Below are 24,146 nucleotides of genomic sequence, written 5' to 3' on the forward strand. Positions count from 1 at the left end.
AAAGGAGGTGCTTTTCTTGCTACAACTCCTGCTACTGCTGAGTTATGTAATAATCCTAATGCACCATGTTATACTATGTTTTGTCAACCTTTTATGTCTGGTGCATTGCCTGCTGTCACTAACCTTTTGTAGGAGTTCACTGATGATGGGATGGAGTCGAGGACGATTTCAATTCTACAAGGAGGGGATGATGAGGACATCGCCAAGATAGAGTCGAGGACGACTCCAATTCGAGAAGGGGAGGATGATGAGGACATCGCCACGCTGGACACACCGACGCCATGGTCTTCCCCAAGTTCCAATTCGTTCCCAACTCAGCTGCCACGTCGCTCTCGGATTCAGCAGACATGTCGTCACTGTTTCGGTCATAACTTCCTCATACGACATCAAAACGGGCCGTTCTTGGATGCGTTGGAAAGGGGACGACGACGCCGTCGTTTTGGATCTGGTCCCAGCTCTAGAAGGTCCATGGATCATTCTGTGTGACCACGGCAAGGTGCTGCGTCACCTATTTGGGCCAACTTGGCCATGTATCGTGTCGGGCCTTAAGCCCAAGTTGTGGGCGCCCAACCCCTGGCCGTCCCCAACCCTAGGTCAAGTCTTAGACTATAAACACAGCCGTCGCCGCTGCTACATAATTGGGTTTTGTTTAGAGTTTAGTTTTCCATCGAGGAACTGAATCGTTCATTGTAACTGTGGTGACAAATCCTTTTACAGTGATCCAGAGCCCCCGTTCTTGATCTCCTCCACTGTGTCGATTAGTCCTTTGGAACCGAGTTCTTGAATCCTTTATTGATATTCGTGTCATTCATATTTGCAATTTCAGATTGCGTGTTTTACCTTCTTGCTTGTGCTCTTCGATTCGCTTACAGGAAAAGCCTTCTTGGCGAGGTCAATCAAGTTGTGCTTGGTTGATAACCAACGGAGCAGTGGTGTAACGGTTGCAGGGTTCGAATCGTGTCTGATTTGAAGCCGGATCGCCAACGTCGAGATCTCCACAAATCGAACTTACCGGCTACCTCTCGGAAGATCGGGCCTGTACTCATCAACTTATGTCTTAGTCATCAAAGAAGCAAAATAGTGTAGCACTTTCAACCGCCGAAGCGGAGTACATTTCGGCCGGTAGTTGTTGTGCTCAATTACTTTGGATGAAGGCTACTTTGAGTGATTTTGGAATCAAGTTCAAGCAAGTGCCATTGCTATATGACAATGAAAGTGCCGTAAAGCTCACCAATAATCCGATTCAACACTTAAGAATAAAGCATATAGATATCCGCCATCACTTCATAAGAGATCACCAACAAAAAGGGGATATTTGCATAGAGAGTGTGGGCACCGAAGATCAACTTGTCGACATATTCACCAAGCCACTTGATGAGAAGAGGTTTTGCAAGCTAAGGAATGAATTGAACATACTTGACTTCTCCAATATGTGTTGATGCACCCCCACTATATGACATGCCTCTCCTTCAAGTAATCCAAGGTAAAAGTTGATTGGCATGGCATACATCCTTGCTAAGGACATGATTAGTGTATCTAGATATATTTCATATTTGAATAGGCTCATTCATGAAAATCAAATAAATTTGATGCTTGTATGGTACCACTATTGCTTGTATGTTTGAAATGATCTAGTGGTAGCATATGACATGTTTGTGGGCTTGTAAACCTAGTGTTTGATTTAGAAAATGAGCTATAAGTGTTTAACTCAACATGGTACAAGATAACCCTTATTTGGAGGTGTAAAGAAGCTTGTCCTTGGATCAAACCGAGTTAAATATCTTTTGCAAGTAATCTAGATTGAACTAAATTGGGAAAATGATCCTCATTTCACATGGTTTCACCCCAACATATCTATAATTTGAGGTCACCTTTTGTGCAAATTATTGACATTAATAATCCTACCCTATCTATACCTTAAGCCTTTGTGGTCATTAATGACAAAGGGGGAGAAATAGTGTACAAAGATAGTGAAAAGACAATAAAGAAAGAAACAAGGGGAGAGATAATATATGATAAAGGAAGGGGATCAATTAAAATTTTGAGCATACAAATAGGGGGAGCAAGCTCATGAACTTGTATGGTAAATTTGAATGTGCATTACATATGTTTGCTTGCATGTCATAATTTTTAATTTCAAATATCCATGCTTGTGTGGTGTATGCTAGTTGTAGGTTTGAATGTTGAAATGAAAAACTAGCATGCATAGGCTAAGTAACTAGACTTATGTTCATTCTATGGAAACTAGACCCTTGCATGTAATGTTGATCTCATGGGGTATTCTAGTTCTTATATATGTCTAGTTACTAATGGTGCTAAGGATGGTATATTGGTGCACTCCGATTGGTATCATGCTTAAAAGGTCCATCTCTTATACCTTAGTATCATTTGGTAGAAATTGACTTCTATATTTCCTATCTAAGCATATGTGCAAGCTACAATCTAAACTCTTAGCACATATGTAGGATGAGCAATTACTACCATTTGGAGTTCATAAAACTTGTCCATATCCTTTACACATGGTAAATATGTTTGGGCAAGCAACATGGATTCAAATGTACTTTAATTTATATCTTTGTATAAGGGTTGTCATCAATTACCAAAAAGAGGGAGATTGAAAGCTCTAGTTTGATTTTGGTTAATTGATGAAACCCTAAGTGCTAACCTAGTTTATCAAGATGATTATGAGATAGGTAGCACTACTCCAAGTAATGAAGCAATGATGAAGATCATGACAATGGTGATGGCATGGTGATAGTCAAATGCCTAAACTTAGAAAAAAAGAAAGAGAAAAATAAAAGGCTCAAGGCAAAGGTATAAAATATAGGAGCCATTTTGTTTTAGTGATCAAGACACTTAGTAAGTGTGATCACATTTAGGATAGATAGCCGTACTATTAAGAGAAGTGAAACTCGTATCGAAATGCGGTTATCAAAGTGCCACTAGATGCTCTAATTCATTGCATATGCATTTAGGATCTTGTGGAGTGCTAACACCCTTGAAAATATTTGTGAAAAATATGCTAACACATGTGCACAAGGTGATACACTTGGTAGTTAGCACATTTGAGCAAGGGTGAAGAAGACAAAGGAGATGCCAGTGTCGATCAAGTGACCGAACGCTGGTCGTGTTGACCTGGCGGTACAGTAGCTAGGGTATACCACCGAACGCTGGGCTGTGTCCGGTCAAGGTGGACCAGACGTGTCCGGTTGAAGAAATACGCCTCGGGGAGCTTACTGGAAACGACCGGACGCTGGGGCTTTAGCGTCCGGTCAGTTTTGCCGGAGCGTCCGGTCAGCTTCGTAGCCATTGAAATCTGACGAACAACGTTTGAAGCCAGTGACGCGTGGCGTCCATCGGGCGACCGGACGCTGAGGGCCCGTGTCCGATCTGTCTGATCGGAGCGTCCGGTCAGCCTGCGTTGTGCTCAGTGAAGGGGTACAACGGCTCTAATTGTTGGGGCTTCTATTTAAAGCCCCATGGCCGGCTCAAGCTCTAACTCTTGCACATTTTCATTGACATAGCAACCTTGCGAGCTTAGCTAAATCCCTCTCACTAATCTCCATCATTGATCCATCATCATTGTGAGATTGGGAGAGAATCCAAGTGTATTGCTTGAGTGATTGCATCTAGAGGCACTTGGTATTTGAGTTGCGCTGCGGATTTCGCTTGTTACTCTTTTTGGTTGCCACCACCTAGACAGCTCGGTGCAGCGGTGGAGGATCGGCACGAGTTGGTGATTATTCGTGGCCGTCTCCAGTGATTGTGAGGAGAGTTGTACCTTCCCCGGCGGAGCGCCGAAAGATAACTCTAGTAAATTGCTCATGTCATTGAGTTACCTCACTTGTGGGTCGGTTCTTGCGGTGTCCTATCGTGTGAACGAGGTTTATAAAACACCTCTTAGCCACCGAACCACCAAGTGTTGGTCGACACAACGGGGACGTAGCGTGTTGGCAAGCACGTGAACCTCTGGAAAAAATCGATTATCTTTTGTCTTTGGCATTCTCTCGGTGATTGGCTATATGTTCATCTTATGATTGGTTCATCCCCTACACGTCGATATAATCACCCTATTCACTTATTTATATTCTTGCAAACTAGTTGATACAAGCTTTTTAGTGTAATTAGAATTGAGAGCTTGCTTTATTATTTACATTCATCTAGTTGAGCTCTTTAGAGTGGCAAGATTGAGAGTTCTTAGTGAGTAATTACTTAGCAAGTTTATGTGCCTAAGTAATCACTGCAACTAGAATTGTCGGATAGGTGGCTTACAACCCTTGTAGAGCTAGAGCAAGTTTGCATTACGCTATTTGTCATACTAATCAAATTGCTCTAGTTGATTTGTAGAATTTTAAATAGGCTATTCACCCCCCTCTAGCCATATTAGGACCTTTCAGCGCGGCTCCTTGCTGTGGGTTCACGTCGTCTAGTGCGAAGGAGCCATTTTGCTAAATGTTTTCTAGAACGGCCTCAGCTCCTCCAGAGGAGCTGCTCCTTTAGAGGAGTCAGAGCCGGAGCCATTTTCAGAGGAGCCAGAGCTCTGCCAAACAGGCCCTTAAGCTAGCTCTTAGCACATTGTTGAAGCCGTGTTTACTGGTCTCTCGTATCAGCCATGCTTATCAGTCATGATACAATGTTTTTCTCTCACAACAAAATAACATCAGCCGACTTATAAGTCACAGAAACGAAGCGAACAGGATGATTAACTGCAGGAAAAAGGCTGCTAAAAAGACCCTATACTTTTTACTTATCTACTTAGACCTTGTTTGAATGCACTCGTATCTATCTCAATGTATGTGTGTTGAAGTGATACAATCCAACATATATGAATTAATAAATTAATATGGATACGAGTATATTTAAATAAGAAAAATATGTTTTTAAAACTATTTACTAGGTAAAATATGGAAACAAATCATAGATGTAGGTTGTTATATGGGTAGTGAGTGTCTATAGCATGTTTAAGGTGAATTCTTTTATTCCACTATTTACTAGGCTACATGCTTTGTTCTTTTGCACCAAGCTACATCCGACGTGCTTTGGCTGGTTCGGAGGGCCGGAGAAGATGGACCAGTCTTACGGCAGCGGGAAGCCTCCCGCAACGCCTGCGAGATGGCGTGGCCCCATCGTCAGTGGCACGCGCACCGGTATGGTCAGGGCGGGTGTGGTACAGCGTCCACGCGGAAAAGGAGATCATGCCGATTTGGCTAGCGAGCATCGTTTTTTTTAAAGTTCGTTTGCTTTTTATTCCGTGCGAGAAATAAGGAAAAGGTGGCGTCCATCCCATGATCCCATAGTGGACATTCATCATCCCGGTCCAGGCCCGCCCAATGCCATCGCCGCCGCCGTCCACGGCAGCGGCGGCAGCGCAGCAGCTGGAGTCCCTCCTTCCGCACCTGTCCACGCTCTCCCACTACAAGCAGTTCCACGCGCGCCTCCATGCCTTAGGCACGCTCCACTCCTACCCATCCCTCCGCGCGCGCTTCCTCGACCGCCTAGCGCTCTTGCCGCACGCCGACGCGCTTCCGCACGCGCTACTCCTCCTCCGCTCCCTCCCGTCCCCCGCAACCAATGACTTCAACGCCGCCCTGCGCGGCCTAGCCGCCTCCCCGCACCCGGCGCGCTCTCTCCTCCTCCTCGCTGGCCGCCTCCTCCCTGCACCCGCGCCGCCACGGCCTCGCCTCGATGCGCTCTCCATCTCCTTCGCGCTGAAGGCCACAGCCCGATGCTCCAACGCGTTCGCCACATTCCAGCTCCACGCGATCCTCGTCCGCCTCGGTGTGGCTGCTGATGTCCGCCTGATGACCACGCTGCTCGACTCCTATGCCAAGTGCGGCGACCTCGCTTCCGCACGGAAGGTGTTTGACGAAATGTCCGTGCGGGACGTGGCCACATGGAACGCGCTGCTCGCAGGGCTGGCGCAGGGGACGGAGCCGAATCTCGCTCTCGTGCTGTTCCGCAGGCTGGCAGGGAGCTTTCGGGAGTTGCCGCCAAGAGAGGAGCCAAATGAGGTGACTGTTGTCGCTGCACTTTCTGCATGTGCACAGCTTGGAGCATTAAAGGATGGATTGGCTGCACATGAGTTTGCTCGTACAATAGGAGCTGTGGGCAATGTTCGTGTCTGCAATGCGCTTATTGACATGTACTCCAAGTGTGGCTCATTGAACCGGGCTCTCGAAGTGTTCCATTCCATCAAGCTAGAAGATCGAACACTTGTGTCCTACAATGCTACAATTCAGGCGCTTTCCATGCACGGGCACGGGGAAGATGCACTGAAGTTGTTTGATGAAATGCCAGCTCGTATTGAACCGGATGAAGTAACTTACCTTGCTGTGTTGGGTGGGTGCAACCATGCTGGGCTTGTTGATGATGGGCGCAGGGTTTTCGATTCCATGCGGGTTCCTCCCAATATGAAGCACTATGGGACCATTGTGGACCTCCTTGGCCGTGCAGGCCGCCTTGCTGAGGCACATGACATGATTATGCATATGCCATTTCCAGCAGATATTGTTCTCTGGCAGACATTGCTAGGTGCTGCCAAGATGCATGGTAATGTGGATCTAGCAGAGTTGGCTGCTACAAAGCTTGCTGATCTTGGCTCTAACGTTGATGGTGACTATGTGCTCCTGTCCAATGTATATGCGTCCAAGTCCCGGTGGGTGGATGTTGGTCGAGTCCGTGACACCATGCGAAGTAATGATGTGAAGAAAGTCCCTGGCTTCAGCTACACAGAAATAGATGGCGTAATGCATAAGTTCATTAATGGTGACAAAGAACACATGAGGTGGAGGGAAATATACAGAGCATTAGATGAAATTGGTTCAAGAATCTGTGAGCTCGGATATGAGCCAGAAACGAGCAATGTGCTACATGACATTGGGGAGGAGGAGAAGCAGTATGCTTTAAGCTACCATAGCGAGAAGCTGGCCATTGCATTTGGGTTAATTTCTACACCACCTGGGGAGACTATTCGAGTGATAAAAAATCTCCGAATATGTGGAGACTGTCATGTGGTGGCAAAACTTATCTCTAAAGCCTATGGTCGGGTGATCATTATCCGGGACAGGTCAAGATTCCACCGGTTTGAAGATGGACAGTGTTCCTGCAGAGATTACTGGTAAAATGCTGGCACACCGGCCACTTGCAGCCCTACTAAACACAAAATGTGCTCCTTGAGAAGAGTTCAAGTGATGCGACTGCATTTCTAGTCAAAATGAAGATGAATGTATATAACATACAGACTCTTGACCATCATGTTACTGTTCAGAGGGCTCATCACATTAAAAAGTTCTTAGAAGATGCAAAGTTATCTGACTTGCACGAACTCCTGGGTTTGCCTAATAATTCGAGAAGTATCTTGGAAGCAGAACCAAAAAAATTTGTGACAACTGCGCAAGCTTTGAATTGAAGTTGCTCCATGACTGTTATCTATCAATATTCACAAGTCTACGAGGTTTGTGACAAACTGACAATGAAACATTTTTCGATATTGTTCACCTACAAATTCTAAGAGGTTGAGTGGACTATTGCTGCAAATATCATTGACGCATTACTTTTTTCGCGAACATGCTTTATGCATGTGTTTCGTTAAGAGGTTAGAAGAGTTGAGTACAGCCATGGTCAGCACATCATCAAGGAGCGCAAGGGGCAGGCCACAGACGGATGCTGTCCATACTGTCACCTGAGCGCTACAAAGATTACATAATACCTATCACATGGTCTAGTGAAAAGTTGCTGCATTACTCAGATCTTGGAAGACTGTTGAGGTGCATGAGTTAACAGAGTTATTGACATGTAGAGCTGAGTTTTTCTGCACTATTGTACCATTAGAGTTTTGCTCATGAATTGATTTTTTAGTTGTATTCATTTACTTCATTTCAGATTCAGTTGTCTGAAATTTGGGTCTGAAAAAAATATGCATCTTAGTAATTGATAATATCCATGCTTTTTTTTCTAGACTACTTGATCTTGTTGTAAGCCTATGTTACTAAATGGAGCCAAATCAATTTGGTACTGCTCTGAACATGACCTTACCTGCCCTATTACTCTGCTAGGATTATTGATGCATCTGTCTAGGTATTGTCATCAAGTTCTACAAAAAATTCATCGTTCACTTATATTAGCAGAGGACGGGAGGGATGGGGCTGACACTTGACAACTTTCAGCAGTAGGTATGAAATTTATGCAAATGTAGTCATCATTTGTACCCAGTGCAGAGAGCTCCCGCTCTGTGCGGGGTCTGGGGAAGGGTGTAAGTGGCAAGCCTTACCCTCGCCTGTGCAATGCGAGGAGACTGCGACTCGAACCCGGGACCTTCCGGTCACAGGCGGTAAGACTCTACCGCTTGCACTAGGCCCGCCCTTCAAATTTAGTCATCATTTGTAGTTTGATATTTTTATCTTTGAATCATCCTTTCTGAAATTTCAAGATTGACGTTTTTATTTTCTATCTACTCTATGACACTTACGTGTAAACATTCCGTTCCTTATTTCTTACTCGTTTACTCACTAAGCAAATGTATCACTGGCAGTAACTTCGTTGGTTTTGGAAAACCCAGGAGTTGAAGTCTAAGTAAATGATATCTAAATGCATCATTAAAATTAAACAAATCACTGAACCTGGAAGGGATCAGATCAATGGTGGAAAGAGTGACACGAAAGAACACAGAACGGTGTGTACCCTCATGCATATTGCTGTTGCATTTGTATGAAGTCACGTGCAGTTTTTTTTCCCCTTGAGTTGAGGTTCTGAAAGTTCTAATGTGTAAGCCTTTCAGTAAAAGGGTGTGAAAGATGCCGGATCAGCAGTTAGGGAATTGATGCAAGAGACAGAGAAAATGACGAAAATGTTAGAATACTTGAGGATACATTTGAAGGGTTCTTCTAGGCAGGACAAGTCATCCGAAGGAACGAGCAGGTCTGGAAGATTTAAATGCATTTGGTGCATTCTGAGGTGCCCAACCTTTCTTTAAATGCTGTCCAGGGGAGTTCCTCTTTCTCATGATGAGAAAAAAGGGTTCTTAGATTATTTTTTCTATGCTTAATTGTTGCATTGCATGAAAAATTTGGTTCCCCTCATCTCCTAGTTTGACCCATTTAATTGTCCCTCTTCTACTATTTAGTAGAGCAAGTCATTTAGTATTTCCTTGAAATTCCATTCTTGTAAAGACAAATCTCTGAAGTCTTCAAGTATTTCTAGAAAAGACAGGGTCAGCTTGACATTTGAAATGTTTGAAGCTAGACTTGAAAGATGGGCTTGCCAATGATTATCTTAGATCAATGATTATCATACTATAATTTCATTGTACTATCAAGAGTCGATGTTTAATTGTTTATATTTGTTAAGATCAAAACATGGATTGTATTCTAATTGTTCATGCTCCATGTAAAGTCATGTAACGTTGATGATTGACTATAAACGGAATGTTGCCAATATCACTCTCAGGCTATCTTTTTTAAAGTAATAGTATAACACATGTTCAAACTCGAATTATCATGAGATTATTTTTCCTTGTTGCAACGTATGATCCTAGTATAAATTAGAAGAGTTAAATGCATCGTTGATCCATTAACTTTTACTCATGTTTCACTTAGATCCATCAACTACGAAAGTGGCTTTTCAGGTCTATAAACTTTTGAAGTGATGCATCTCTAGTCCATACCCCTTTATTTATTTTTTTAATCTGACGTGGCAGTCCACGGTGTCGCTGCATGCATGCATATGCATGGCGGGAGCGGAACGGCCGAGCAAGCAGCCCAGCCTGCATAGCGTGACGAGGAGGAGTGCTTTGATGTCAGTCTCGTTGATCCTGCTGTCCTCGCCGTCCGCAAGCGGCTGCTGCTCCCGCATCCTGGCCAGCAGCACGCTGAGCAGGTCCTTGCCTTCCCCGGCGGCCTTCCGCTCCCTGATGATCCCGTTCATCATGTCGTCGTACCTGCGGTGCAGCCGCTTCATCTTGCCGACCACGCCCTGCGGGTCGAGCCACGCCAGCACCGGCACGAAGTCGCCGACGTTGAAGACCCCGGCGAGCTGCATCAGCTCCACCACCATGTCCTTGAACTCCCTGGCTTCCTCCCCTCCGTCGAACGCGAACACGCGCCGCCCCACCGTCGCCTGGGCCAGCGTGTTGGTTGCGCAGACGTTGGCCACCTGGCCCAGCACCACGGGGGCGTGCTGGTGCCGGGCGAGCTCCCTCACCATGAGCGCCACCTTGCCCTCCCTGACGCCGCGCAGGTCGTCCAGGGCATTGGCGGAGAAGAGGTGGAGCGCGCACAGCTTCCGCAGCGCGCGCCACCTGCAGCCGTAGGGCGCGAACACCAGGTCCTGGTAGTTGTAGGCCACGTGCTCGGCTCCGGAGTTTGGAGGGCGGTTGCTGAAGTTGGCGTCGTGGGCACGCAGGAACTGCGCCGCCACCCGCGCCGACGCGGCCACCACCACATCGGCGCTGCCGAACCTGAGCCGGAACAGCGGTTTCCTGCGCGCCACCCGGCCGCGCCGACGCTGCCACCACCACATCGGCGCTGCCGAACCTGAGCCGGAACAGCGGGCCGTACTCTTTCGCAAGCGCGCACATGGTCCAACGACCTGTCGCTGGGCACGTTCCTGGCCCTGCCGTCGGGGTCGTCGTCGCACACGTCACCAGGGGGCCATCCCATCGCCCACCGGCCATCGCGTACCAGTAGAGGGCGTCGGTGTTGTGGCTCATGCAGGCGATGATGCCGTTCTCCGGGAAGTTCTTTGCGATGGAGGCGTCGAGCGCCTGGTGGTACTGCCTGGTGAGCTGCACGCGGCCGCCGTGGCCCGCGCCGAGCGTCTCCAGGATGCACTGCACGTCCACCTTGACGCCGTCGACTCCGGCGGCGGCGAGGTACGCGTGGAGCTCGTCGTAGAAGCGGTACACGGTGCGCGGGTGCACGAGGCCGAGCCCCTGCACGGTGAGCACGTCGGTCTTCATGCCGGGCTCGTTCTCCATGACGCCCGGCGAGACCTTGGGGAACTGCATGCTGGAGCGGTAGTGCTCCGCCGTCCCGGGCTTGGGCGAGACCTTGGGGAACTGCCAGCCGTCGTCGATGATGACGAACTTGGGCGGCGCGCCGCCGGCGATGAGGCTGCGGAGCCCGGTCTCAACGCCCTCCTGGGTGACGTCCTGGTAGAAGGCGTCACAGGTGCACCAGCCGAAGTAGTCGACGATGCCCGGAAGCTTCTTCTCGGCGCGGACCCGGAACGTCCTGAGCGAGGACTTGGCGGCGGCGACGACGCCGGAGATGGCCGCAAAGGGGTCGGACTCCGTGGCGCCCACGAAGAGCGCGCGCTCGAAGCACGCGGCGGGCGTGTCGGCGTCCCCGCTCTCGACGCAGAGCTCCAGCGCGTCGCCGGCGCCGCCTTGGAGGCTGGCACGGAACGCGCCCTCCACGAGGGGCAGGAACACGACGTACGCCGCCGCGGCCTCGGCGCTGGCGTGGCTCGACCCGCAGGGCGTGGTCGGCAAGATGAAGCGGCTGCACCGCAGGTACGACGACATGATGAACGGGATCATCAGGGAGCGGAAGGCCGCCGGGGAAGGCAAGGACCTGCTCAGCGTGCTGCTGGCCAGGATGCGGGAGCAGCAGTCGCTCGCGGACGGCGAGGACAGCACGATCAACCAGACTGACATCAAAGCACTCCTCCTCGTCACGCCATGCAGGCTGGGCTGCTTGCTCGGCCGTTCCGCTCCCGCTATGCATGCATGCAGCGACACCGTGGATTGTCATGTCAGATTAAAAAGATATATGAAGGGGTATGGACTAGAGATGTATCACTTTAAAAGTTTATGGACCTGAAAAGTCACTTTCGTAGTTGATGGACCTAAGTGAAACATGGGTAAAAGTTAATAGACCAACGATACATTTAACTCAAATTAGAAAGAGTAAAGTGTGCAAGTGGCCCTTAAACTTGTCTCGTGATGTTATTCAGGTCCTTGAACTCTCAAAATGCATTTTTGAGGTATCCAAACTTATTTTGGGTGTCATCCAGGTCCAAAACTCTCAAAATTTCAGTTATAAGCCCTCGAACTTGTCACAATGTGTCACCCAAGTTCAAACAAGCTTCAATTAGCCCACATTTTGGTCTCTAACTATTGTTCTATCTACATGCTCTCTCTCTCTCTCTCTCTGTTCCAATCTAGGATGGCATCACACAACCCATGCCTTCATTATCCTGCACATCTAAAGCCATAGTGCCATCTATAGTGGTGGCAGCAAGATCAAAACTAATGCTCCTTAGTTAGAAGAGGTAGGCGAAAGATTGCTTTGCCATTAAGTTTCTACCCTAGTCGATAATGAGGTATGGATCCAACTGCTGTAGCATACCGCATCATGATGTGGAGTAGATTGATTCTATTTGGATCTAATGAACACACTATGGCAAGTTTAAAGACCCGAATGACATGATGTGACAAGTCCGGGGACCTAAAAATAGCATTTCGAAAGTGCGGGACCTAACGCACATAATGACAAGTTCGATGATTACATAAAATGCATTTAAGAGCTTGAGGATCTGAATGACTCCTGAGGACAAGTTCAGGGACCATACATGTATTTTACTTAATTAGAAATGTTGCTCTCATGGAGTACTTCCAATCTATTCACTTGGCGCTTTTCTGCTATGTGGGCTTCTCGATCTAATAGTTAGCAGATCACCATTCATCTGATGTTTTTTCATTGAAATTGCAGGCTACAGCCAGACCATGGTGCTACTCATCAGTTCCCATGCCAAGGCAAATAATGTGTTTAATTCAGGTAGGGAGCCTCACAAATCACAATCCTATGTGCACGGTCCCATCTTCCATCCTCCCCGAAACTGCGGCCCAGCTAACAAACTTCCCAAGCTGAGAACGCCCCAAGCCAGTAGCCGGCGCCAAGCCCAAGCCCAGAGTTCTCAATGCACCACGCATGCACGAATCCGAGGCCTAGCGCCCTAGCCGCCTAGCCCGCTCGCGGCCGTGAATCTCTCCTCGCCTCGCCTCGCCCCGCGAGCCGCGATGCATCGCGCGATGCGGCTGCGCTGCCTCCTGCGCACGCCGCTCTGGCGCGAGCCCGCCGCCAACCCCGCGGCAGCGTCCAGCGGTGGGGATAGCGCCCTGGTGAGGAGGCTCGGCGCGCCACCGTGGCCGTGCGGCGAGAAGCGGCGGCTGTGCCGGTTCTACAGCTCGAAGGAGGGCGTCGGCAGCGCGGAGGCGGCGGGGAGCGGCGGCGGCGGCAGCGGCAGCAGAGAGCAGGAGCACGCGCGGCTCGGGGAGAGGGATCAGCAGGAGTGGCTCAGCGGCGAGCGGTTCATCACCGGCTGCAAGCGGCGGGAGTCGCCGTTCCTCACCAAGCGGGATCGCTTCCGCAACGAGTTCCTGCGCCGCGTCGTGCCGTGGGACAAGACCGGCATCTCGTGGAACAGCTTCCCGTACTACGTCGAGTAAGCACGGGCACGGGTGCACACATCCTGTTTGCTGTTTTGTGCGCGACGAGGTTTAACTCAGTTGCATTGTGTCCTTTGTCTTGGCAGTCAGAATGCGAGGCAGCTGCTGGGCGAGTGCGTGGCATCGCACCTGCGGCACAAGGATGTAGCTCTGGAGTACGGTTCAAGGCTGCAGTCCTCCAGTGGGAGGATATTGCTCCAGAGCTTGCCAGGTGCTGGTCGAGAATGGAGCTGATGCTTCATCAATATATGTTTCCATCTGCTTATATGGATGTTGAGATTTTTCTTGGTTGCTATAATGCAGGGACTGAACTCTACCGCGAGAGATTTGTGAGGGCTCTTGCCAATGAGTTGTGTGCACCATTATTGGTTCTGGACAGCAGTGTTCTAGCACCATATGTAATATAATCTGCCTCATATATTAGAAGTCTTAAGATCTAAGTTTGTGGTTGAACCTAATGCCTGACCTTGTAGGATTGTGGCGAAGACTGTTCAGAGAGTGAGGGAGAGGATAATCATTCAGAGGTAGAGGATAAAGGTTCAGAATCAGAGGTCGATGGTGAAGGTGATGAGGAATCTGCTGAAAGTGATGATGACGATTCTATTAAATCGGTGGCAGACCTAAAGAAGCTAGTTCCATGCACTCTTGAGGAATTTGCCAAGGTTTCTTTTCTATTAGTTGTCAAACCATGGAAAATAATGGCATTTGACGATTCTTATGTGTTTCTAGCTCTTTTCATTCTAAGTAGTAGAAAATAAAGTGTTACTTATTACCTTAAAAAACGAAATCTGACCTAGAAGTAACTAGGTATTCATTAAGAAGAAATAGGCACCTAAATTCGAGTTGAAGAGGACTTGAACCTGGGTGTTTGGGATGCACAACTGCACCTTCCACTCCAACCAGTTGAGCTAGGCTCACTTCCTACCTTTACCTTTAGCTTGTACCTACTCATTTCATTTAATGTCTGACTGAGAGACCTCTAAACTACCAACAAAATACTTGTAAAACTAACATCAATTGTACTGTGTAGCATTGAATTTTATTCAAATCAGTCACATCTTAATTTTCTTTTCTACTACAAATTCTAATCCATATCGAGCTGCTATTTCCTGATTCTTTACATCTCTAGTTTGTGTTCTGTCTTCCTTACGACTTATGTCTTCACTGCTTGTGGTTGCAGAGAGTTGCTGGTATACAGGAAAGTTCTTCAGCAGCAGAATCCTCTGGCACTGCTGAGTTATCCGAAGAAGAGAAGAGGTCTCTTCAAAAGGGTAACATGACTTAGCTTCTTGTTTTTTTTTCAGTACAGAGTGTTTTCCTATGTTGGCTCTGATTTTCTATAGCAACGAACTGTTTACCCTCTATATGACATCCTCAGTGTTTTCCCAAGTTGGCTCTGATTTTCTATAGCAACGAACTGTTTACCCTCTATATGACATCTGTAGTAGTGCGGGTGCTTTGTTATGTGCTAATTCTGCATTGATGCCTGTGACTACATTAGTACATTTTGCAAGTAGCTATTTCTTCTCAGGGCACTTGTTAGGCTAAGTTCTGTTGTACTGCCGTGAGCTAATGTGTCATGTCATCAAAATAAGTTGGGCCTTATTTTATTTGTTACCAATATTCCGTGCTTTTGATAATGCCTGTTAGCACATACCCAGTCACTCTACAGTTACTCTTTTAGTCTGTTAAGGTGAACCCAAGAATCGTACTTTATCAAGAAACACTTCACTATACTGTAGTAATGCACCTATACCATGCCAACTTATCCCTGCATGTGGAAAGTTTCTGTTTTTGTACCAAAGCTTATATTATGAGGTAGCTACAGAGTGCAGCTGTACTGTTTAGTTTTACATGCTTTCTACTCACTCCTGTAAAACATGAAATTCAGGCTGGACTTGTTAGTAGTTATTACTTATAGAACTTACAGAACTATGAATGAAGGCTGAAGCCTGAGGGCATAGACAACTTAAACCTTTCTCATTATTGTTTTCAGGAGATAGGGTCAAGTACATTGGAGCATCGGTGATTGTTGAAGCAGATAATAGGTACCTGCTGGAAGTTATGTATTCTCATTTTGGTTTTATAGACCACCTGTCTTTTGAAATCTTTTTCATTGCTATCTGCAAGCGGTAGAGTCTTACCTCCTGTGACCGGAAGGTCCCGGGTTCGAGTCGCGGTCTCCTCGCATTGCACAGGCGAGGGTAAGGCTTGCCACTAATACCCTTCCCCAGACCCCGCATAGAGCGGGAGCTCTCTGCACTGGGTACGCCCTTTTTATCTTTGGATCTGTCTAGGCTCTCTCCTCTTAATGAAACATGTGCATAAAGCACATTCACGAAAAAAGATCTGTCTAGGCTACATATTTATTGGAAATTCAATTTACTTGCTCCCTATTTTCTTTCTGAACAGAACCGATCACATTGTTTCAAGGATCTTAGCACTTGAAATATATAAATCGTGCTATAATAACGTGGAATTGCATAATATTTTCCCCATCTGATAGGCATTTCAATGTGGTGGGCTGTGTTTATTTGTTTGTGTGTTTGTTCATTTGGATACACTCCAAACAACAGGCATACATTTGTGATCTTATGTGTCAACACATGCCCATCCCTGTCTGTGTTCTCTGTTGTTTGTGCGTGCATGCTCAGTAATGCTGGTGACATTGATGAATTTATTTTGTGGTGTCAGGATGGCTATGTTGTCTGTGTTCTCTGTTCATTTGGATACCACATGTTTGACTGTATATTAGCTATCCAAACTTTTCTGTTTCTTCTTAGCATGGTTACGGTCTTATGGACGGTCATACTGTTTGAGTATTTTTGCACTAATCAGATATACATATATGTCGTATCACAGGATCATTTTGGGGAAAGTACCAACTCAAGATGGCTCAAAGAATGCCTATACCTTTATTAGTGGCAGGTAGGTTGATAAGTTATTGTATAGAATAGGGCTAGAATGTTTTGACCTTTGAGACCATTCTTTGTTGCATGTTATTGCCCCGACATTTCATCTTTATGTGCCCTGATTATAAACATCATTTTTAGTTACCATCACTAGTTAATTCATTTTTACTTTTCTAGGTTTCTCATTAAAACTAAAATGTCAATAAGGCTGAAACATGCTTTAAGGTTGGAATTATTCTGCCTATTTTTGCACATTGTCATGGCATTAGTCACTGATATTGGGCAGGTTGTCAAGGACTTGTGCATTTTTGCATGGGGTGTTACGCTTTGCAAGTTGAGCTTCTACCTTGAATGAACTATGGGTGCATTGTATTTGCAACTGTTTTGGAAGCCTTTGTATGCTTAGACTGGCAGAGTGCTAGTTCCATGTTTGAATTTCCTTTGCTCGAGCCTTTGCCAATGGGGATGCAGTATTATCTCTCAACGTTCGTCCTTCGCCAATGGGGATGCAGTATTATCTCTCAACATCTGTAAGTACAATCTTTATCATTTATAATTGAACATTCTTCTATCCATTATACTTGCAGAACTTTATCAAATGGACAGCGTGGAGAGGTGTATGAGATCAATGGTGACCAAGTGGCTGTTATATTTGACCCTCCTGAGGAGGTGGCTGATTGTAATGAAGATGAAGCAAAGAAAGAGCAAAATGCTAAACCAGCAGTTTATTGGGTTGACAGTATGCTTCTAGTCCCAAGAATTCATATCCTATATACAGTTTAGAAAAGTCTGCAATTCAACATTGTTTTCTGGTTGTACTTCTAGGTCAGGATATCGAGCATGACCATGACACTCAGGCAGAAGATTGGCATATCGCAATCGAAGCACTTTGTGAGGTATTTCTTCAGACAATAATTGTTTGTATATAACTTGCATTATCTTCATATATTCCTTTCTCCTTTGTGCATGCATCTGCTTGCATAAATTTAACCACTCTTGTTATGCATCGAAAAGATTCACAAGCGTTTGTGTCCTGATATTCTGAAATATTTTTGTTTATGAAAATAGGTACTGCCATCTTTACAACCAGCCATTGTTTATTTTCCAGACAGTTCCCAGTGGTTGTCTAGGGCAGTTCCAAGATCAAATCGCAGAGAATTTGTTGAAAAGGTTGAGAAAATGTTTGACCAGCTTACTGGATCTTTAGTATTGATATGTGGGCAGAACATAGTGGAGGCATCAACAGCAGCACCTAAGGATAAAGAACCTGTAAGCCATATAAGCTTCCGTTGCCCTACCTGCTTCCATTCAATTATATATATCTTTTGTTTGTTCTAATGGTTGTTTTGCATGAATACAGAAGACACTGCTGTTCCATAATCTGTCTCGCCTGTCTCCACTGGTAATTTTCTTACTTACCTTTTAAAGAAGACATGCTTCTTTTCTGGTCATTCCCTGTTGCAGCTGGTCGAGAAAACATTTATTCTTCCATCTATCCATGTATATTTGTTTGTTGTTTCTGCTCGTTTAGGTTTTATTTACCATGCAACATGCTCCTAACTTTTTTTAGTTTTGCCATCTGTTGTTTATCTTCCTAATCAGTGGCGAAGCTAGAGCAAACTAGAGAAGGGGGGGGGGGGGGGGGGGGGCGGGTGCACTTGCCTTGTGGTTGCATACACATGTCTTATAGGGGGTGTATATATGGTGAAATTTTGATAAAGTTCACTGTTTTTGCATTTTTTGGAGGTGCATTTGCACCCTCTATAAACAACACACCTTCGTCCCCGATCCTAATATTAGCAATGACAATGATTGATGGGAACCAAAGTACCAAACCAGTGACAGTTTTTTATGTTTATGTTGCTTAACCTATTCTGCTGAATAATCCTGTGAGCTCTGTTTACTTGTGCTTGGTAATCATTATTAGCATAAAGGCGTATTTGATAATTGATTGTCGTTGGATGATTTAGTGCTAGGGCAGGGTTGTATCTAAACTAGGCGTCATTATGCTTGGCTTAATGGCATGTTTGTTTTGGAAGAATACTAAAGGAATGTCCATTATGCTTGTATTCTGGGTGAGTCCAAACTGGGCTTTCATTATGATAGTTTTGCTAGCAAGCCGGCATTGTTCTGCTTGTCCTGGAAATGAATTGTCCAAGTTGACCCTGGTTAGCTGTTTTTTCTAGGTGTGTAATGTTGGTAACCAGTGTCTGGTCTGGCCAGATTTCTTCATCCAATCTTTATTGATGTGCCTTGGTTAGTACAAACAAATCTATCTATTCTACCAAAATCACTGCTACAGCTATTAAAAGCATGTACCACTTAATTTGTACTCTAACCTCTCTTTTTAATGAAATGAAACACAGCTCTATTGCATTTTCGAGAAAAAAAGGTAGTCAGAAGTATAGTGTTTGTGACGATGTCCAGTATGACCTTTTTGTGACTGGAGGGAGTATTTAGTCAGGAACAAATTAGAAGTGAAAAACACTGCAATGTGAAGTGCAGCTTTAGAGCAACAAGTAATTCTTGATAGCCTCTTTGGCAAATACTGAACTGTAGTTTGTCAGAAAAAGCAAAATAAATAAAAAAAAGAATCCCTCGTTTGTACAACTTTCCTATGGCCTGCTTCTTTTATAATTCAAATTAGTCTGATAGCTCTTTTCTTTCTTGGAACTATATCTTAGAGTTTGTTTGCCATGGTGGATTGCAACAGCAGTGCCTAAACTCCCTATTAATCTGAAATGTATATTTTCAGTCATCGTCCTTGAAGCAGCTGGTAGGGGGCCTAAAAGGACGGAAGCCTTCAAGGTCCAGTGATATAACAAAGCTTTTCAAAAACAGAATCTTTATTCCTCTTCCAAAGGTAAGCTCATCCTATTATACTTTGGTTACAAAGTGTTCAGATGTGAAACCACGTTGACATCACTCTTCCGCAGTTCTGCTGACATCTGATGATGGTATCTCCTATGAGATGTTATATAAATAACTGTTGCTGCTCAATAACTTGTTTACTGCACGCTCTCCTAGTTTGAAGAATCACCTAGCCCTTCAGCTATGTCTACACTTATATCTATCTATTCAATGTTCAGGATGACGAGCAACTGAGAGTTTTCAATAACCAGATCGCGAAGGACAGAAAAATAATCATTTCAAGGCATAACCTTGTAGAGTTGCACAAGGTTTTGAAATTGCTTCTTTGTTTCATCACCAATTTTGGTCCTCTTTGCTGATTTCTATTTCTTGGCCTATATATATTACATGATTGAGTATTGCTTCCTTAAGCATCTATTTTATGTCATGATTGATAAATACAGGTGCTTGAGGAACATGAACTTTTGTGCGAGGATCTTCTGCATGTAAAGTCAGAGGGTATTGCTTTGACGAAACAAAGTAAGTATGGTTTCTGGACCCATATTTTGATTCATATGCTATATTTTGGCCTGAAGACTGGTTATCAATATTACTTATATTTCGTTGATCATATTATACTTTGGAACGGACTATCTTCGACCTAAAGTTGGTTGGAGTTGTTATTATTATTATTTACCATCCTGATGGTATGCAATCTTATTTGATTGGTCCAAACATTCTATTCTTCTAACTGAAAGCATTGCTCTTGTGGAGCTGCTGTGATTCCCACTGTTAACACTGACCACAACTAAATTTAGCTGGCAAGTACATAATCAGTCAGTTACTGTGTATGGGCTCAATTATATATGTTGCAGCCCCTTATGATTGGCCTTACATGATGAATCAAACTTTTCTTTTCTCCTTCCTAGTTAATGCAACTCCTCTCACAATACTAAGGTGTATGGAGAAGCAGTACCAGTGCTTACTTCATGTGTTTGCATTGTTGATTTCAGAAGCAGAGATGGTTGTTGGATGGGCTAGGAGTCACTATTTATCATCAGCAGTTAATCCTTCCATAAAGGGTGACAGGCTGATCATTCCTCGTGAAAGGTAGTGTATCACTGTTCATGGCATTTAGCTGGACACAGAAATTTTTCTTGAATACATAGGACAGCGTGTAGGCTGGGCACTAACACCATTGCTTATTTTCCTTCTTTTAAGCCTGGATCTAGCTATTGGGAGGTTGAAGGAGCAGGAGGCTTTCAATAAGAGGCCGTCTGAAAACATGAAGGTACTTTTAGTTTTAGTGTTCAGATAAGTTAGCTTTTCTATTGTAAGAAAACTTGGTACCGTCCAACCTTAAAAGGTGTCTTCACTGCAGATTTTGGCTAAAGATGAGTATGAGCGCAATTTCATTTCAGCAGTTGTACCTCCCAATGAGATTGGTGTTAAGTTTGATGATATTGGTGCTCTTGAGGATGTCAAGAAGACACTGGATGAACTTGTTACTCTTCCAATGAGGAGGCCAGAACTTTTTTCACATGGGAACTTGTTAAGGGTATTGATTTCTCTATGAATTTGGGATTCTGATAGTGAAATGAGCATATGTTGCCACTTGCCTTTTGAGTATATAAACTGTCTTAGACTCCTAATTTTTGACTTATCCTATTGCATGTGCCTGGCCCCATGGCCATAACACTTCCCATAATATGGAAATGATGTTCTAGGGAAGAAACAACTTACACTAACATTGTCTTTGCATTTCTGTGTCTGTTCTACAGTCTGCACCACTTATATATTAGTATAATATTTATACCTTCACGGTTTCACCTGACTTACTGATGATTTGGGGCAAGTTTTACAAGTAGTTGCAAAGTCAACACAAAGTGAATGAAATCATGAAAATACCCAAATATGCTAATATAGAACCCAATTCAACCATATTAAGTTACAAAAACCTAGTTGCAAACTTCATTAGAAAAACAACCTTTGAAGTCTTGCATACTTTTTAAAGTGCCTTTGCTGCAAAATCAGCATATTTAGTTCTTCGTTAGATGCGCTCGCCTTTTATGATGTGTGAAGTTTTGCACTTCTTTTTTTTTTCTATATGCTCACCATGGTATTTTTTTCTTTTCTTTTTTTTTTCTTTTGTTCAGCCCTGCAAAGGTATATTGCTTTTTGGTCCTCCTGGAACAGGAAAAACACTTTTGGCAAAGGCACTTGCTACAGAAGCTGGAGCAAATTTTATAAGCATAACTGGTTCTACTCTCACATCAAAGGTAGTTTTATTTGTATCTAGTTTTATTTTGTATGGTTTGATGAGTCACGTTGTTGTGACAACTGAATGGAATGTCAACTGTTTTTCAATTCAACATCATCTTAGGTACCTTCCTCTGTTTCACATAGAGTTCTAACAATCTTGTGCAGTTTTATGCTATTTTGTAATTATGAATATTTGCATTGCATGATTAGCCTTTTTTCCTCTTATAAATTTAATCGAACTGCAGAGCAATGTTATAACTGTCAGATTATTTCATTGGAGGTAGTCCTATGTATCACTGGACATTCTCTTTGTAAATACAGGCATGAACATTATGTTTTCTTATATGCTATATTTTAGTTTTCCATGAAATATGCTGGTGCTATAATGGTAATCTCTTCTAGCTCCTTAGGTAGCAGTAGGTAGTGCTGCCACCTACAGTTTCAGCTTCACCTTTTTTTTTTTTTTTTTTTGCTGCTGGTGCTAACTACATCTATATGGAACATATACACAAGTAGAAACTAATGAATTTTAAGAAATTTCAAATCATAGAGCAAGTGTACAAGGATTTTTTGATTTCTTTGAGTGGAATACAGTAGGAGAATCCCCTACTATGGTGTGTATCAGGATGTTGCTTAGTTGTATTAACTTTGTCCATCAATCTCTGTTAACAGTGGTTTGGAGATGCTGAGAAGCTCACCAAGTCCCTTTTCTCTTTTGCTAGTCGACTGGCTCCTGTTATAATATTTGTGGATGAGGTAGGTTTTGCTAAAATACAATGCAGTAAAATGGTTGTTACTATTCTAGACTAGAGGCTATCCCGAGGGTTTCCATCATTCTTAGTTGCATTTCGAAGATCGTCTCCTGATTCAAATACTATTTCGATTTAATAATGACAGGTTGACAGCTTACTTGGTGCAAGAGGTGGTGCATTTGAGCACGAAGCGACGAGAAGGATGAGAAATGAATTTATGGCAGCTTGGGATGGCCTAAGGTCTAAAGAGAACCAAAGGGTCCTTATTCTTGGTGCAACCAACCGCCCATTTGATCTGGATGATGCAGTAATACGACGTTTACCTAGGAGGTAAGATCTGCATCCACGTTCTTCATTCCAAAAAGGAGCTTGATCAACTTAGTAAAATCATGATTGTTCAATCAATTTATAGGATATTAGTTGACCTGCCGGATGCACAGAATCGGATGAAAATTCTAAGAATTTTACTTGCCAAAGAAAACCTAGAATCTGATTTTAGATTTGATGAACTTGCTAATGCAACTGAGGGTTACTCCGGGAGTGATTTGAAGGTACTTTGCTGAAGCCCTCCATCACCCTTCTGGGCTTTCCCCTAGCATGGGGAAAGTTTACTTATTTTCCTGTGTGTGGACTCATTTTATGCCTTCTCTGCAGAATCTATGCATAGCTGCAGCATATAGGCCAGTTCATGAACTTCTAGAACAAGAAAATAAGGTATTTGTTCTTGCTTTCAGATATTAGATCTCGCATTTTTGTTCATCACCATGCACATGGTTTGCACGCTGCAAGTTTCTTCATATTGTTGCCATATTCTTAGGGAGATATGGGTAGCACGAAAACTTCATTAAGAGCACTTAAATTGGATGACTTGGTGCAAGCAAAAGCCAAGGTATTGTAAAATATTGTATCTTGACCTGCACAAATCTTTCCTGGATATGTATGTGTATCTCAGATCTGATTGTTTCCCCGGTACAGATAAGCCCATCTGTTGCTTTTGACGCGACAAGCATGAACGAACTAAGAAAGTGGAATGAGCAGTATGGGGAAGGTGGCAGCAGAAGCAAATCACCATTCGGGTTCGGGAGCTAAATAGTCCAGTAGCAAGTTTCCGCATTGTATCACATGAATGAGCGCCTTGTTAGTTGTAGGAAACCGGCAGTAGTGGCTTGATGTTCTTGGCAGTAACACTGCACTGCCCGTTCCTTACCTTACTTGTTCGGTCTGTCCACTCATTTAGCCTCCCTTTTTTACCCAGAGCCTACTAGAACAGTGATGATGTCGATAGCAAAATGGCATATCAGATGCCATGGTTTGATGATATACCTCATGTTGTAGTGTCACGGTCTCCCAACCGGAAGGCGACCAGAACTGTAAATAGCCCCCGAAATTTTTGCCCAAGAGCCAACAGTTTTGGTTATTTGCATTAAATTTCATACCATTTTGATTTTTAACCCCTCCTTTTACATGTTTGGATAATAAACTCTACACGTCGCGGAAAGTCCCTTGAGAGCAACGCAGGCAATGTGCCATGTAGCGTCATTTCTTTGTTATTATACTCTACGTCTCTACCATTATAACTATTTCCTAGCTTCTCGAAATGTTATGCACATGGGTCTTCCTGAGAAATGAATTGAGACTGATCTGTTCGGTGAGCTTGCCCACCTCATTTGCCCTGGCTAATCAAGCAAGGCCAGCATTGCCAACAGGGGCGAGCTTAGGGGCTGCTTGGTTCCTCTACCCAGCACTGTATTGCCTCGTTCAACGAGGATGTGAAGCTGAGCTCTGTGTTTAGATAGCTTGCGGCTTGCCTGCTTGCCGGGTCGAGACCTGTGGCGAGTTTTGTCTTGCTCGTGTGGGAGAGCTGAATTGGCTCGCCCGGCTAGGCAAGCTCTTGTTCCCCATGTAGTGAGGCGAGGCGAGTGG

General features: G+C 44.6%; 4 protein-coding genes across 5 annotated transcripts; 2 read left to right on the plus strand and 2 right to left on the minus strand.

Moving 5' to 3' along the window:
• Positions 1-5,323: 5,323 nt before the first annotated feature.
• LOC136529525 (pentatricopeptide repeat-containing protein OGR1, mitochondrial-like) lies at positions 5,324-8,002 on the plus strand. The gene has a single exon (XM_066522596.1). It carries the CDS (start codon positions 5,331-5,333, stop codon positions 7,119-7,121), a length of 1,791 nt encoding a protein of 596 aa, XP_066378693.1. The 5' UTR covers positions 5,324-5,330; the 3' UTR covers positions 7,122-8,002.
• Positions 8,003-9,669: 1,667 nt separating this feature from the next.
• Positions 9,670-10,573, minus strand: LOC136525850 (flavonoid 3'-monooxygenase CYP75B3-like). The gene is made up of 2 exons (XM_066518702.1): positions 10,530-10,573; positions 9,670-10,453 (listed from the first exon to the last, which is right to left on the minus strand). Exons 1-2 carry the CDS (start codon positions 10,571-10,573, stop codon positions 9,670-9,672), a joined length of 828 nt encoding a protein of 275 aa, XP_066374799.1.
• Positions 10,574-10,669: 96 nt separating this feature from the next.
• On the minus strand, positions 10,670-11,653 carry LOC136525851 (probable galactinol--sucrose galactosyltransferase 6; the record flags this gene model as incomplete). The annotated part of the gene is made up of 1 exon (XM_066518703.1): positions 10,670-11,653. A coding segment is annotated over exon 1 (984 nt), but the record flags the coding sequence as incomplete, so codon positions are not given.
• Positions 11,654-12,937: 1,284 nt separating this feature from the next.
• On the plus strand, positions 12,938-23,761 carry LOC136527634 (uncharacterized). Of its 2 annotated transcripts, XM_066520423.1 has the most exons (24): positions 12,938-13,443; positions 13,534-13,658; positions 13,751-13,845; positions 13,921-14,109; positions 14,628-14,718; positions 15,444-15,495; positions 16,310-16,375; positions 16,947-17,098; positions 17,185-17,255; positions 17,428-17,628; positions 17,720-17,761; positions 19,115-19,222; positions 19,449-19,538; positions 19,674-19,749; positions 20,223-20,319; positions 20,431-20,500; positions 20,591-20,767; positions 21,366-21,488; positions 22,144-22,227; positions 22,369-22,553; positions 22,636-22,774; positions 22,878-22,937; positions 23,041-23,112; positions 23,199-23,761. In XM_066520423.1, the coding sequence occupies exons 1-24, from the start codon at positions 13,019-13,021 to the stop codon at positions 23,310-23,312; spliced, it is 2,904 nt and encodes a 967-aa protein (XP_066376520.1). In that variant the 5' UTR covers positions 12,938-13,018; the 3' UTR covers positions 23,313-23,761. The 2 variants fall into 2 exon arrangements, with proteins under 2 accessions (XP_066376520.1, XP_066376522.1); XM_066520425.1 differs by lacking the exon at positions 16,310-16,375.
• Positions 23,762-24,146: the final 385 nt, after the last annotated feature.

The sequence above is a fragment of the Miscanthus floridulus genome, chromosome 19 (genome assembly GCF_019320115.1).
Source record: "Miscanthus floridulus cultivar M001 chromosome 19, ASM1932011v1, whole genome shotgun sequence".
Classification (NCBI taxonomy): domain Eukaryota; kingdom Viridiplantae; phylum Streptophyta; class Magnoliopsida; order Poales; family Poaceae; genus Miscanthus; species Miscanthus floridulus.